The sequence below is a fragment of the Drosophila kikkawai genome, chromosome 2R, assembly GCF_030179895.1.
Source record: "Drosophila kikkawai strain 14028-0561.14 chromosome 2R, DkikHiC1v2, whole genome shotgun sequence".
Lineage (NCBI taxonomy): Eukaryota > Metazoa > Arthropoda > Insecta > Diptera > Drosophilidae > Drosophila > Drosophila kikkawai.
In genome coordinates this window covers 6466963-6484017 of record NC_091729.1, presented here as the reverse complement: position 1 = coordinate 6484017, position 17055 = coordinate 6466963, and the positions used below count along the sequence as shown (strand labels likewise).

Sequence of the window (17055 nt, the reverse complement as noted above, 5' to 3'; positions counted from 1 at the left end):
ATCGCAAGGCGTTCATTCGGAAGTGAACAGTATATACGTATATACAAAAATTGAAAATCTTCAACTTTCGTATCAAAGGATTGATATAGACATGGTATCGTATTGGAAAGGTAAACAGGATACCGATCAGGAGTTGTACGTAATAAGTAATGTTTGCTTTGCTGTACCGCCAACTCAGGTAAATTAAAATGGCATAAATAATTGAAGTTTTGTTATTTATTTATTTATTTAATAACAGGTTTCGATTGAACGAGCATTCTCCACTCTGAGACTGGTGCTTACCGACTACCGCAATCGTTTAAGCCAGGATGTTCTTGAGAACATATTGGTGGTTAAGTTAAATCCCAGCTTTTTGGATGTGGCCATTGACACCTTGCCACTATTTGAAAATGAAAATAAATAAGTTTATTTACACTCAAACTTTTTTTATGTTTTTATTTTAATTAATTTTGTTTTTATTGATATTCAATTACTCCCATTTTTGATTTATTGTGTTATTTTTCGTAAAGATTAAAAAATAAGATAAAAAACATGAATAAAAAGGTACAAGAAGTACGAAATAATTAATTGCCAAAAAATTAATCAAACTAATAGGTCATAAAAAAATGTCGCGACGATCGAAAACAACAGGCGACTCCACGATCTGCATATTCTTGCTAATTTTGACTTACGCTGCTGATCGAAAGCAACAGCTACCAAAATCAAAAGTAGCAAAAAGTCGAATGCAGCGACTTATGCGACTGTAGCTGCCGACGACTTCCGAAAGTCGACGCGTGCCACAGCAGCGACTTACGTCTACGACGAAAGCAACAGCAAAGCGAAAAGCAAGAAAACGAAAAGCGGCAACTGCTGCTGATTTTTGATTTTGGTCGCTGTTTGATTTTTGACTATGCTTTGACTGCGACTTCTGATTTGTTCAGAAGCAGAAGCAGAATGATTTTTTTCATTTTATAATATCGCTCGCAGTTGAAGTAGTGGAAAGCAAAACTATTGCGACTTATGCTAATTCGACTGCAGTTTTTTAAACACTGCTCAAAACCACTGTCCTAGACTGACGCTTCCCTTGTAACTTCGCTGCAACTCTTTCCTTTTCAAGAGAACACTCAGCGCCTGAATCAAAACAAAATGGAATAGACCAAACTGTTTCAAAACTCCAGTTGGTTCTCTGGCCACCAAGTTTATTGTTTGTTTATCTCGACATCCTTAAGATTATGGCGAATCCGTGGACATTCCGAAGAATAATGCCCAAGCTCCCCACATGTGAAGCATGTCCTGTTGTTACCTGCGCGTTGTTGTTATTGTGGAGTAGAGGTCGTCCGTTCGCCTTTTGTGACAATCCGCAATCTTATGGCCATAGTAATGACACTTCACTAGAGATGGCAGCTTCATTTTCTTTCTTACGTCTTCGTTTCCAAAGGATTTGTTGCGTTTTGAATACGAATATGCATTTAATTGTTGCTGCAGATGGTTACGGATTTGTACTGCGCCCGTAAACCTTGATTTTAACAGCCGATCATCCAAGTTAGGAAGCTGCGTCAAAACGATGATTTCTTTCAATTTGAATTTGGACATGAGCGACGTCACCAGGCGGTTGCTATATTCGGGTAAATTCTCTCCTGAATTTGGATGCCCATTGAAGATGTTCATCGAGGTCGCTCGCTGCCGGGGTTTCGATACCATCAATTCGTTGCACAAACAATTCCTGGTAAAGCAGAATTGAGAAGCACTTCCTTGCATAGCTTTACTGAGATCCATAACAAGTGCAAGTGTTTTCAGCAAAAATTAATGCAACTGTCAACACTATCCGGGTCAAATTTCGGGAATGTTATGGAATTCGATTTTGTTTCCGCTAATGGCACTCGCGGTGGGTTAATTGATTTTAGTAGTTCCAACAAGGCACGGTTTTATGCTTCTAATGCACTTCTGATAACGGGGAAGGTGTATTTTCAGAGTCTACCATTTCGATAGCACTTTAGTTCCGATCACGCCAAGAGCCAAATTCAAAGTGACGACTATAGCTTTTCGATTCTCTCTCCCTCTCTCTCTTGAGCGACCGGGCCTCACTCGCTCTTTAGAGAGCTCTTTAAGAGAGCGCTACGAGAACAGCAGGAGAGATCTCACTCTCTCAAAAGAGAAGGAATACCCATAATCCATGTCTTACCAGGAACCAATGTCGCAGCTGAGTAACTCAGCGACAACTAAAAGTGAGTGCCAAATATCTTTAGCGTTCGTCCAATTCAACCCTTCTGAGAACTACGACACAAATAAATAAATCACGTGTCACGTTGTTTGTCCGCCATGGACTCCTAAACTACTTAACCGATTTTAGGTTACACCTTAATTTATTGGCGCAATATCATTGGAAATTATTTGTCTATTTCAAAGGGCGGTATTCTTATTGTTTACCTTCTTTGATCGGTGTAACCGATATAGCTGCCATAGAAGCGATTGGTAGGTGTAACTGTCAATTTGTAAACATAATAAGTATAGGTAAAATGTAATAAAACTCTGTTTTGTGTGTGTTATCAGAATTTAAGTCTATAATATAAACATCAAAACCAATCTGCAAGGATATACAAACTTCGGCGTGCCGAAGTTAGCTTCCTTTCTTGTTTTCCTTAAACTTTTCCTCCATTGGGCCTGTTATAAATGAAATGAATTAATGTTATACCACGATATCAGCTATTTACTCTCTTGATCTGGAACGCCTTTCCATTTTCGCAGGCATAATTTTTGCAGTTAAAAAATAATTTCCTTGAAAGCCGCCACAATCAACAAAGATTGATTTGGTGAACTCTTTTTGTCATGTAAAGCTTACAATATCTTCGACGATCACAATAAGAAGCTTTTCGCTCTTCGCAAGCTTTTCGAATCGATGATTTAGCTACTAGCACTACCCCGAGTCTAAGCTAGTTTTAGTTGTGCGAATTAAGCGCAAACAGCAAGAGCGTATCGACGCTAGCCGGTTTGAAAATAAATAATGTAGAATAATATTACGTAATGTCAAATACACATATACACATATATACAGGCAAGTGGGTTAAAACAAATGACCAAATTATATGTAGATCGAATATAAATGCCGAATGAATTTAAACAAACTGACATGATTTCAATACTTTGGATGCCTTGGTCAACTCCACGTCCACATATGTATGCATGTAGACTGCCGGACATACATTTATACAAACATAATTCGCGCGCTTGACTCTTACAAACGATTTATTTGCAGATCAGATTGCCTAGAGGCAAGGCCTACTTACTGGTATGGACATAAATACATACTACGCATAATTATTTATAAACAATTACCAGATTATTATTACATATGTACATATAATCCAATCTCAAGCTGATTAAGTATCAGTTTATTTGCATGGATGGACTCCATCCCACCGATAGCGTGGAGAGTCCAACTTATCAGTGGGAAAGTGCGATTAAGAAATATAAAGAAAATAAATTGTAATCAAAACAATTAAAATCAAAACAAGCAGTGTACAACTAACTACTAAACAACCAAGATACTGACAATAAAAACAATAGAAAAACGCCAAACAATGTTTAGTATCAAATCGAAAGGCTAACGAAAAAGGCAAAGAGCAGTGGCCAAAGGCTTCGGTAATCTTTGCCGGAATCAAGTACACGAAGCATAAACTTGTATTAGTGTCTTAATGACCATTATGTAGTACGTTTCCACTGCCTGTCCATTAAAATTAATAGTTATTAAAAAGATTGCCCACAAAATGTTTGCAAGCAAGTACATCTGCAACTCGAATGTATCGGAGTTACTGCCACTGTTTTTCATAATATTTCTGCTCGGAGGACTGACGAAATTGGTAGCTGGTCACAAGCTGACGGTAAGTTTATATAAAATATATGTACATAAGTTACTTCACATTTTTGTCAAGAAAACTGGTGCTTGCTTCGATTGTACTGCTTTATATAGAAATTTGCCAAAAGAAAATGTTGAACACGATTGGTATATAACCAATAACATACACTACGTGCATTTATACTGAAGCCGACGTTTACGCTCCGAGAAGGAAAAATGTTCAAAAAAGACATTTAATATTGTTTCATTAAAAAACCAATTCACTTAGAATATATATAAGTATAAGTTATAATACTCTACGCGGCAAAATGCAGGTTTATACAAAACCTAATTTTTTTCAAATTGTCCAATATTTCGAATGTATGTATTCTAAGTTCTTGCTGTTTTAATCGTATTTGATATAGTTTATTATTGTTCATTATTTAATTTTTTTTTTCGTAAAATTTTTTTTTTTTATTTTAAAGGCTCAATATCTTAAGAATATTGTGTTCAAATTTTACATCGATCATAGGAAAATTGACGAAGTTATGCAGAGTTGAACGAAGGTCGTCTGGTGTTCAATGCATGAGAATCACAAAGTTTAAAGCGCTTTCCTGAAAAGTGCCATTTTGAAAATCGGTGTACACGATAACTCAAAATCTACTGATCCAATCGGTTTGAAATTTGGAACATAACTTCTTCTACTCACGTCGAGCTTTTTTAAATGTTAAATTTTAATATATTATATATTTTTTATTTAACAAAGTAACTAATTTTTTAAATTAAAAATTGGGGTTTTGACTTCAAATTTTGATAAAAAATTGGGGAAAATTTTTAAAAATGAAAACGCTTCGTGAATACTACGGGACACTTATCCTTTACCGAATGAGGTATAATTTTTGTAGATCGAATGATTTAGTGGACAGTTAGGATGTACACCGCAAACCAACTTTTTTTTGGAGGCGACGCGGGAGATTCCCTATAACTCCTCTACCTCTAAATATTTTTCAATACAAAATTTACCAAAAACTATTGAAATGTTGTGTTATTATATGGTTTTTAATTTATTAACCAAACTTTAGCCGTTTCGCCATAATAAATTTTTGAAAAGTGGCCCGTATTGCACCGACTTAATTTAGGTATGTATGTATATGATAGTCACACAACATAGTAGTTTGCACACAGTCTTATCGTCACTACGTGGACGATCGTTAGCATTGCTAAATCGAGTCAACACCCTAACAATTCGCCACAATCAGCTGCTCTGATAAGATGGGACGGTATCGGCCCAGTAGCCAAAGAAAGAAAGCTTGCCAAATCTAAATGTGATCGGCACTGGCTACTTGCACGACTTGACGAACTTTTATATTGTTTCGATAATAATCGCCTTTGCTGTGTGACGCACCGTGCGTTGGACTTTGGCTGGTGACATTCGGGTGATGAAGTCAATGGGTATATATGTACGTTTATACATTTTCTTTGTCGGTTTCGGTGGCTAATAATCGAAGGCTAAATGTACATACAGATGTTATCTTGAACCTCTGACACTCAGTCGCATATCTCTGCGTACACCCTCAGAAAATTTCACAATATAAATTTGATCAAAAATCGTTCGGCCAATTATACACATACATACACATTTGTGTGCATATGTAAATACATATTTAACCCATTTTAATAACTTTTAGCCATAGCTACAAGGGTATTCCAGCTAAGGGTCAATCGAGAATGTACATGTGTGTCCGTCTTTCTGTTCGAAAAAAAATATGTATATATATTTAAAATAAAAACGATTTTTGATTTTTCCCTTTCACGGATGTACTGAATTAAAACTTGACTTTCATCAGCGTTCATTACGTAAACAGTGAGCTGAAGCTCCAGCCATAGCTTATAGAAGTCAGCTATAAACATTTGAGTGCTTTGCAGCTTTACTGTGGCAAGATAAGCTGGTTCCAAGGTACTAAAAAGCCTGTTTGAAGTCAAACCAATAATTTCCTGTAAGTTTTACGGAACTTTAAAGACGTCTTTTGCAGAGTTTCTAAAATTTTTGAAACTTGCTTAACATCTAATACAGGTTGTGGCAAAGACTCATCAGTTATCAAATACCTACACCCCAGAAAAATACAAAATAGCTTAATTATAATAATTATACTTTTATAGATAAAAATTAATTTATATACCCTTTACAATAAAATCCCCTGAATCGAGGTGTTGTTAAAAGTCTTTTACAGCGAGTTGCAGGTTGCGTGCTGGACATTTCTTCGATAGAACTGATCTTCATCCAAATCATCTGTCCCATCTTGTTCGTCCTCATCGTCAACCTCACAACTATTTATGCCCTAATGATACAGTAATGCAGTTTTCATTCATTAACCACTTCATTAGAATCTTGAAAGAGCCAACTATATATGTTATTTTGCTCCGACTTTTGTTGTAATCCGACTTCAATGATCGAAAAAGGTAAACAATAAGGCTGCATTTCGCAGCGAATAACTATGAATTTATTAATTCCTCGCAGAAGTATTCACGCAGTAATGTATGCGAAAACATTTAAATTTATGTTTTTACCCTTTAATCCATAAAAATGTATAAATTTTTCTAAAAATTCTATGTAGTACGAAAACAATTATTATAAATTAGTTTTGCAACCCACGAACCACGCCACCGAAAACATTTTATTGTTCCTAATTTTCCAATATTCCCATAGAGCTTGCATCTGCATCCCCCGTCCGTTGAACAGATGGTTTTGCCGCTCCGAAATTTCTCTTTTTTTACCGCATCCGTTGTGCATCTAAATTTTACGCCCTTCTATTGGCGATAGTTGGGCGATAGTTTCTTCTTCTTATACTGTCTTCCCACTCAGCGCATTTGTGAGGAACGGTTGGGATTTAAAAAAAAAGTGAAACTCGTGTTCCCACAGAGCTGCGTTAAAGCGCATCCGCATCCGAACAGCTGATCGATCAGCTGTGGCTCATGAAAACGTAAGCAAAGACTGTCGAATTGGCAGTTGCAAATTTGAAATTGAGCATTTACCAACTATTTTGGCAGTTGTACAACCGCAAAAGCACATATTGCGTCAGAATTTATCCGCACTAAATTTAAATGAATTAAATGACAAGGAATTTTAGTTCCTCTAATGATTTTTCTCTAAGGTAGAGGTAGGCGGTTTATATTAAATAGTAACAATTGGGGACATATTGGGGCAAGAATATACTGAGATCCTATTTGTCTAAAAAATGCTTCTACGTTCAGCAGAGAAGTGACGCGTCATCACTACTTCCCATAAACGCAGGCGTTCCTCAAGGAAGTGTACTGGAACCAGTCCTTTACACTTTATATACGGCAGATATGCCAGTAACCAACCACTGCACCGTTGCAACATACGCTGACGATGCAGCCATTCTGGCAACAAGCTCATCTAGAGATGAAGCATCTCACCTATTGCAATGTGAGCTCAATCTGATTGAAGCCTGGTTTCTTCGCTGGAAAATTAAAATCAACTCCTCGAAATCTGTCCAAATAACATTTGCACTAAGGCCAAGAAACTGCCAAAATGTCACACTGAACGGCTAAGCAATTCCAAAAGATGCCTGTGTGAAGCATCTTGGCATGCACTTCGCAGATTAACATGGAAACACCATATTAAAGCAAAAAGTCAACAGCTCAGACTGAAAACACTAAAAATGTCCTGGTTGCTAAGTCGAAAATCATTAGCCACTATGGAAAACAAAGTTCTCCTCTACAAAGCTATTTTGAAGCCTGTTTGGACCTACGCTATACAGCTCTGGGGTACAGCTAGAAATTCAAACATCAAAATTCTGCAGCGCTACCAATCAAAAGCATTGCGTCAAACTGTTAACGCTCCATTTTATGAATCAAATGCAAACATTCACAAGGATCTAAATATTCCAACTATAAGATAAGAAATTAAAAAATATAGTAAGAAATATACAGACAGTCTTCACAATCACGAAAATAATTTAGCCCTAGGTCTAGTAGACAATAGCCTAACAGTAAGAAGACTCAAAAGACTTCACATTCTTGATCTTCCTGATAGGTAAACATATGTAAAGGATAAAATATATTTAGTAGTAGGTTTCACTGGAAATCTACTATTCCTGTTATGCAAATATTAGTTATAAAATTTACTTATTGTCACAAGACAGATTGTAAATAAAATATGAAGAAAAAAAATATTCATATATATTCAAAATCTCATAAGGGCTGATTTCGAATTTTTTATGATCCAAAGAGTAGACAAAACTAATGAGAAGGGGATTTAATTTTTAAAGTGGGACCACATGTAACATAAAGCACGTAGAGTGTGGCATATTTGGAAGGAATAATTAGCTTTTAAACTATATTTAGCTGTATTTGCTTTGTTTTCAAATTTGTCGCTCAACGACTGTCAAATCAAACGTTCCTGGGACAGCTGCCAAAAGCCTCTATGAATATTACAGTAATGTGGTGTATCTGAACAAGGAATCGGGGTCAGGCTCAGTAATAAACATGGTGGCACCAATGACAGACCCAATATACTCCTTCGGCGAACTCATCGGCCCAACCCAGGGTAAAACTAGCATCCAACTTGGTCCTAAAAAACTAGGAGGAAAAGATGAACAGTGTCAGGAGGATGACGAGATCAAAGCACAGGATCAAGGATGAGGAGCTGAGGCTGAGGAGCTATCCATATTATTCTTGACGGCCTTTTGCTTTCCTGTTGTTATGCCTTCCAGGTCTTTTTCATGAAAGTAATTATAATTGCACTGGATTTTTAAACCACTCAATTCTTTTCTACAAGAAGACTTAGTCCGAGACTTCCATTAAACTTAATTTAAATGCTTGCTGTAGTGCTCCCATCACGGCGTCAGTACCGGCAAAACTTCACTCTGGGGTAGGATCCTCTACATATTTAGCATTGGAGCCACGCCCCTACACGGGCCTGTACTTAGTTGCCATTGAAGCTGCTGCTTCTTATGAGGACCATTAATTTGTAAAATTACTTTTAATTCAGCATGACTAAAGAACAAAATAAGTCTAATTGATAAAAAAGAAGGCATTGATTAGGCATTCTGTTTCTCAACACAAGTATCTTTAAAACTGATATATATGTCGGAATGGGCAGGATCTTACGACCATATCATATAGCTGCCATAGAAACGATAAGAAAATTACAAAACAAAATTAATTGCGCTGTATTTCAACTTACTTTCATCTTCCTTGCGATATGGCTATTTTTTATTATTTCAGAACTTCGGCGTTCAATAATCATCACGAATCGGACGAATATATCATAGGAGCCATAGGAACGATCGCTAGATTTAGGAAAGAATGTAAGCTGTGAATGTAAAACTGGAAATATAATATGTATAGGTAAATTTAATGAAAGTTGTTATTACTTTGGTACATAAAAAGATTTTTTTTAAGGCGATTTTAGGTAAAAAAATTTATGAGTGTAATAATTTCTATTATATTATACATAATTTTTTTTTTATTCAAAACAAATTCTTGTATGCTATATATAAATCGATTTACTTATGTATATATTTCAGAAAAAGTGATTATTCTACATATGGGCATTTCCTGAAAAGGTCTACCAATATTGTTATTGTAATATATAAATTATAAGAAATTTACGGGGAAGTCTAATAAAAACGTAATTATTTTTTTTAACCAAATAAAAAAACGGGAATTTTTGCTTAAAATTATATTAGATCCGAAACTATATAAAAGTTCTATATTTATACATAGCATATAATAATTAGGTTTTGATATTTATATTATAAATTTAAATGCTGAAAACACACACAAAACAGAGTTTCATTACATTTTACCGATCGCTTCTATGTCAGCTATATGATATTGTTGTCCTATTTTCAAAATATGTATACCAAAATTCTGAAATAATAACAAAAGCTCATCAGAAGTTATAATTTGTATACCCTTGCAGGGTATTATAATTTCAGTCAGAAGTTTGCAACGCAGTGAAGGAGACGTTTCCGACCCTATAAAGTATATATATTCTTGATCAGCATCAACAGCCGAGTCGATCTAGCCATGTCCGTCTGTCCGTCTGTCTGTTTCTACGCAAACTAGTCCCTCAGTTTTAAAGTTATCTGAATGAAACTTTGCATATGGTCTTCTATATACTCTCACTGCTATATATGTCGGAACGGGCCGGATCGGACGACTATATCATATAGCTGCCATACAAATGTTCGATAAATTTTTAGAAAAAAATTATAACTTGGCTGTTTATCAACATTTATGCATGATTATTATATCGCCATTTTATATTATTTCAGAATTTCGGTAAAAATTTCATGAAAATCGGGAAATTAATAGGAAAAAAACTATAACTTCGTTGTTTTTCAACGTATTTTTATCTACTCTGAGATATAAGCTTTTTATACCCTTGCAGGGTATTATAATTTCAGTCAGAAGTTTGCAACGCAGTGAAGGAGACGTTTCCGACCCTATAAAGTATATATATTCTTGATCAGCATCAACAGCCGAGTCGATCTAGCCATGTCCGTCTGTCCGTCTGTCCGTCTGTCCGTCTGTCTGTCTGTCTGTCTGTCCGTCTGTCTGTTTCTACGCAAACTAGTCCCTCAGTTTTAAAGCTATCTGAATGAAACTTTGCATATAGTCTTCTATATGCTCTCACTGCTATATATGTCGGAACGGGCCGGATCGGACGACTATATCATATAGCTGCCATACAAATGTTCGATAAATTTTTAGAAAAAAAATTATAACTTGGCTGTTTTTCAACATATGTGCACTATTTTTGACATATGATCATTTTATATTATTTCTGAATTTTGGTAAAAATTTTATGAAAATCGGACGACTATATCATATAGCTGCCATAGGAACGATCAGGAAATTAATAGAAAAAAAATTATAACTTCGTTGTTTTTCAAACTATTTTTTTCTACTCTGGGATATAAGCTTATTTTATTAGTTCAGAATTTTGGTATAAATTTTATGAAAATCGGACAACTATATCATATAGCTGCCATATAAACCGATCGGTAGGTGTAGGGAAAATGTAAAACTGGGAATGTAAAACTGTAACTGTCAAACTCTCAACATAATAAGTATAGGTAAAATGCAATGAAATAATATCTGCAAGGGTATACAAACTTCGGCGTGCCGAAGTTAGCTTCCTTTCTTGTTTTATTATACCCTTGCAGGGTATTATAATTTCAGTCAGAAGTTTGCAACGCAGTGAAGGAGACGTTTCCGACCCTATAAAGTATATATATTCTTGATCAGCATCAACAGCCGAGTCGATCTAGCCATGTCCGTCTGTCCGTCTGTCCGTCTGTCCGTCTGCCCATCTGTCCGTCTGTCTGTTTCTACGCAAACTAGAGATCTGCATAGAGTGTTCTATATACTCTCACTGCTATATATGTCGGAACGGGCCGGATCGGACGACTATATCATATAGCTCCCATACAAATGTTCGATAAATTTTTAGAAAAAAAATTATAACTTGGCAGTTTTTCAATATTTTTGCATCATTTTTGAGATATAGCCATTTTATATTATTACAGAATTTTGGTAAAAATGTTATGAAAATCGGACGACTATATCTTATAGCTGCCATAGCACTATGGTTTTTTCGCGTTTTTTTTGGCATAAAGTCAATTTTTTTATTTTTATGTATCTTAAATTTTTTTTTATTTTTAATTTTTAAATACCCTAGACAAATAAAAAAATATGTAACTTTAACATATGGAGCAACACTGTTCTGCTGGCCAGCTGTTAAAGTCAGCTGATTATGTAGCAGCTGTTTTGTATGAAATTGGCGCGAAAAATTGTGCGACTTTGATAGTTTGTTGTGGCAAAAGTTTACGAAGAAGTTAAATGAATAAATATGGAAAACGATTGTCCAGGTATATAAAACTAAAGTTTACTAATGTTTCTGTCGTTATTATGTGTTTTTGTCCAATTGTACCGTCTTTTGTTTACGTGTATTTTTAGAGCGAGCTTAACAAGTGTAGCTGTGTTTCGTGGATCAGTACTTTTGCATGGCAAAGAGTTGCAAAAAGTTGTAAATGAGAAACTATTAACCAAAGTGTGCAGATTAATGAGAAACTAACCGTTTTTGTCCGAATCCACACGTTTTCGAAAAAATCAACATTTTCTAGTACCATATCAGTATGGTTTTTTTCCGTTTTTTTTTTTTTTGCTATAAACTCCAATTTTAGGTCTATTGTATTGAAATTTCGTTTGAATACCTTTTTTAAGCTTTCAAGAAGACCTACCAAGTTTCAAATGATTTGGGGCACTATTTCATATAGCTGCCATATAACAGATCTGGCCCATTCGCCAAAAAAAAATTTTTTTTTTAAATATACCCAAATCATTTGAAACTTGGTAGGTCATCTTGGGAGCTTAAAAAATGTATACAAACCAAATTTCAAAGCAATAGCTTGAAAAACAAAAAAGTTGGTGCAAATCGGCCAGATCGGTTATATGGCAGCTATATGAAATAGTGCCCCAAATCATTTGAAATTTGGTAGGCTATCATAGAAGCTTAAAAAATGTATACATACATACATACAGATCAATAGGTTTAAAATTAGAGTTTATGCCAAAAAAAACGCGAAAAAAACCATAGTGCATAGGAAGGATCGGAAAATGAATAGGAAAAAAATTATAACTTCGTTGTTTTTCAACATATTCTTATCTACTTTTATATATAAGCTTATTTTATTATTTCAGAATTTTGGTAAACATTTTATGAAAATCGGACAACTATATCATATAGCTGTCATATAAACGATCTGTAAATGTGGAGAAAATGTAAAGCTGGGAATGTAAAACTGTAACTGTCAAACTGTAAACATAATAAGTATAGGTAAAATGTAATGAAAGTGTGAAGTGTTTTCAGCATTTAAATTTATAATATAAACATCAAAACCAATCTGCAAGGGTATACAAACTTCGGTGTGCCGGGTTTTCTTGTTATTCTAGATATTTGGTATAAATTTCATAAAAATCGGGCAACTATATCATATAGCTGCCATAGAAGCGATCGGTAAATGTATAAAATATGTAAAGCTGGGAATGTAAAACTGTAACTGTCAAACTGTAAACATAATAAGTATAGGTAACATGTAATGAAACTTTGTTTTGTGAGTGTACTCAGCATTTAAATCTATAATATAAACATCAAAACCAATCTGCAAGGGTATACAAACTTCGGCGTGCCGAAGTTAGCTTCCTTTCTTGTTTTCTATTAATTTCCCGATCGTTCCTATGGCAGCTATAGGACATAGTCGTCCGATTTTCCTAAAAATTAAACCGAAATTCTGAAATAATATTAAATGGCTAAATCTCAAAAATGATATAAAAATTTATCGAACATTTGTAGGGCAGCTATATGATATAGTCGTCCGATCCAGCCCGTTCCGACATATATAGCAGTGAGAGTATATAGAAGACAATATGCAAAGTTTCATTCAGATAGCTTTAAAACTGAGGGACTAGTTTGCGTAGAAACAGATAGACGGACATGGCTAGATCGACTCGGCTGTTGATGCTGATCAAGAATATGTATACTTTATAGGGTCGGAAAGGTCTGCAACTGCGTTGTAAATTTCTGACTGAAATTTTAATACCCTGCAAGGGTATTAACAAATCTTAAGACACCTATCCTTGCCTCTGGCCACCTGATGTGAGTCGGAGCATATCGTTAAAAAACACTCTTAATCCGGTCAGAGGTAAGGATATAGATTTAAATTTACAGATATTTGCTTTTCTTAATAATAAATAAATATAAAAAAGTTTTTAAAAAGACCAGAAAGAAAATAAATAACAGAAACCTAAAAAATAAAAGAAGAGAAATGTTCTCTGAGTGTTATTGTAATATTTGCAAAAGTATATAAACATTGGCTTGCGCAAGCTATTTTCCATTCGTGTTTATAAATATTTAAAGCCATACTTTATTTTGCTTAATGAAAAACTTTAAATATAAAAATTAATTGCGCCGAAATTGTAAATAAATACTAATACTAAAGAAATACATACTTACTATTTTCTATTACGATTTGACTACAGTGACAAATTTTTCAGGCTTTGCTTATAACAAACCATAATTATCCGGTGGAAGAGCACACAGTACACACGCCAGATGACTACATCCTGACCATTTACCGCATACCCACATCACCAAAGCATCAGCAGTCAAATGACTCTCTTAAAAGACCTGTTGTTTTTCTGCAACATGGCATCCTATGCGCTTCCGACGACTGGATTATCAATGGACCAGAAACGTCTCTGGCGTACATGTTTGCTGACGCCGGCTATGACGTATGGCTGGGAAACGCTCGGGGCAACACATACTCTCGCCAGCACAAGCACATCCACCCGGATACATCAGATTTCTGGCGTTTCAGCTGGCATGAAATTGGGGTCTATGACCTAGCGGCCATGTTGGACTATGCATTGGAGGAGAGCAACTCCAGCTCACTGCACTTTGTGGCACACTCGCAGGGCACCACCACGTTTTTCGTTTTGATGTCTACTCTACCTCTGTATAACGAGAAAGTACGTTCCGTGCACTTATTGGCGCCCATCGCTTATATGCGCAACCACTCCTTTATTCTGTCCAAGTTGGGCCGCATCTTCCTGGGCTCACCCTCCTTTCTAAGCTCAGTGCTTGGAAGCATGGAGCTGCTACCCATTACAGGCGTGCAGAAGCTGATGTGTGAGCATGTCTGCTCTGAGGGATCAATGTTTCAGTTTCTGTGCTCAGGGCTACTGGACTTTATCGGAGGCTGGGGCACTCAGCATCTAAACCAGGTGAGAAAGGTTACCTTTGTTAGTTTTTAGTCTAACTTATCCTGTTCCAGACATTGCTTACAGACGTCTGTGCCACCCACCCGGCTGGGGCATCTACCAGTCAGATTATCCACTATCTGCAGCTTTACACCTCAGGCGATTTTCGGCAGTACGACTACGGACGTGAGCAAAATGAAATAATCTACCAGCAGGCTACGCCACCTTCCTATAATGTTCAAAACATCAAAAGTTGCGTCGACATGTATTACAGCGACAATGACTATATGTCAGCGGTGGAGGACGTGGAGTTCCTAGCCACATTGTTACCCTGCGCCGAACTTTATCGAATTCCGTACTCCGACTGGAACCATTACGACTTTCTTTGGTCATCCAATGTGAAAGAGGTGATTAATAATAAGATAATAGAAAAAATGCTTCGATACGACTTGGAACATGCCTTGGACGAAAGTTTCTAAGATGTTTGAACTCTTAGTCACGTCCATTCAAACGGAACTAAACATTTTAGCGATATATGAAGAATGGGAATACTTCTGCTTGTAGTACCATCCTGCACGTGATATTATATGTGGTCAATAGTCATAAGTCAGGGGTAATGATTAAAAAAAATCAACTTTAACGAATTTTGTCTTAAATTAATTTTTCTAGAAATATAACTTACACGGCGCAGAACGAACAACCCGTTAAGGTTAGCAAAAAAAAAGGGCGAGGGCGTCATGGGATAATTCAGGTAAAGGTTCGTCAGCACTATTCGTCTGCATATACATATGTAACAGCCCGCTTTACACCGCTGAAGCGAAAGCGGGATATCGACGGCGGCTGACCGCGGATTTTGAAGGCCGAGCTCTGGAGCGCGGGAGCACACGAAAGAGAGAGCGCGGAAGCGCAATAGGGGCGAGAGCGGACGAGCTCGAAAAGGTCTGTGAGCAGAGGCGGTAAGGTAAGCCCCGGACCTAAACAATTTACGGTTGCTCTACTTATGTAACTAATGTATGACTCATTAGGATAAAGAATAGAAACAATTAGCGACATAGGAAAATCAAGGTAAAAAAGATCTGAAATGAAAGGGCGGGCGCGCCGCACATCGTGAGAAAAGGGTCACACAAGACTATGCCGGGCCATATATAAAGCGGGTTACAGCCCACAATCACTCGGCAGCCGGCTGCGATTGGGTACGAGTTAAGCTCGTAATCGGCAGCGAAGTCAATTTTTGGGAACCAGGTAGCCCAAGTTCCTCTATATAAATTGTAGTTAGAATCTCCCTGCCGATTTTCGAGTCCAACAACAACACTTCTCTCTGCCGAGTCCAAGTGTGATCCCGCTACCTGCCTCCAATGATCCCGTAAGCCCTCTCTTCCTCTCCCTCTCCCTCCGGACTTCCAGTCCATAGAGCTTCCAAGCCTTGTTTTAGGTTTTGACGCACGCGTAAAACTCCGAACAGTCTACGTGTTATTATTTATCGAGTGCATTTCAGGATAAAGCCGCCCCCCTCCAAACAGTGGGAATTCTAACAGGTCTACTGGACATGCAAGCTGGGTATTACCGACAACGCCAAGTGCCGGAAATGTGATGAATCCGAGGCAACCGAAACCTTGGAGCGTCTCATTTGAAAATGTTCGGCCTTAACGTGGCCAAGGATAAGATACCTACAGATGCCTCCAGGAGGAAGCCAGGTGAACTACTTGCCTTTGCGAAAAACACCTCGATCTTTGAGGACCTTGAATCCCTAGTTAATGGTCTCTAGGTCCATCCAAAAATTTTCCGGACAACTAAGGGCCATATTGGCCTATGCATGGCCCCGTGAGGGCCGTTAGGTCTAACCTAACCTAGTATCGTCTTGTACCTCTTCCTCAAAGTCAATTTCAAAAGTATCACATCCATCATCGTTATCATGTTCTTCATCTCTACGTATCATCTCCGTTTGACGACAACACCTAACGATATGATTGGCGAATCCAAAAGATCGACAACCTCTGCTGGCAGGCTCGTCTTGTTGGTTTTTGTAATGCATAAACTAGATAGTAACTGATCAAACGAATTCATAACTCTGTAAAACACATCTGACACATATTATTAACCCGGCTACATTTTCTTGCATGATATGTTTTTTTCTGTCAGCCTTGAAAAGTTTGTGTCTTGCTTCTGATGCACTTTCTGATAAGGAGTTTGATTTTTCATTTATTTTTCAATGGTCAATGTATCCATGTGTCACAGTACATTGTGGAAGTTTCAGAACTGAATATTTTGAATTTCTCAGAATTTATAGGGTATTGAAAATTTAAGCGCGATATAAAGAAAATCAACTAATGATTGACTCTACAATTCTTTATTTTTGTGAAACTGTGACTAGTAGATCCATCAAAACCATAGCTAAATATAAGTAACGTTTGAAAGTATTAAACAGAATTTCTCTTGCATTAATAATATTA

At 36.6% G+C, this 17055-nt stretch overlaps 1 protein-coding gene across 8 annotated transcripts; it reads left to right on the top strand.

Annotated features, from left to right (window-relative positions):
• Positions 1–2926: 2926 nt before the first annotated feature.
• LOC108077762 (lipase 3) lies at positions 2927–15745 on the top strand. 8 transcript variants are annotated; one of them, XM_070284507.1, is made up of 6 exons: positions 2927–3031; positions 3233–3857; positions 13901–14629; positions 14680–15218; positions 15275–15566; positions 15631–15745. In XM_070284507.1, the coding sequence occupies exons 2-4, from the start codon at positions 3744–3746 to the stop codon at positions 15082–15084; spliced, it is 1248 nt and encodes a 415-aa protein (XP_070140608.1). In that variant the 5' UTR covers positions 2927–3031; positions 3233–3743; the 3' UTR covers positions 15085–15218; positions 15275–15566; positions 15631–15745. The 8 variants fall into 8 exon arrangements, with proteins under 8 accessions (XP_070140608.1, XP_070140610.1, XP_070140615.1 ...); XM_070284509.1 differs by having other exon boundaries at positions 13901–14374; positions 14441–14629; positions 15275–15644; XM_070284514.1 differs by having other exon boundaries at positions 13886–14629; positions 15275–15638.
• The last annotated feature ends 1310 nt before the right edge of the window (positions 15746–17055 follow it).

Excerpts from the sequence above, each read along its gene's own strand:
- LOC108077762 (XM_070284507.1), top strand. The coding sequence starts at position 3,744 with ATGTTTGCAAGCAAGTACATCTGCAACTCGAATGTATCGGAGTTACTG. Across the intron at positions 3,858-13,900 it reads TAGCTGGTCACAAGCTGACG|GCTTTGCTTATAACAAACCA; the intron begins GTAAGTTTATAT and ends CAAATTTTTCAG. Across the intron at positions 14,630-14,679 it reads GCACTCAGCATCTAAACCAG|ACATTGCTTACAGACGTCTG; the intron begins GTGAGAAAGGTT and ends ATCCTGTTCCAG.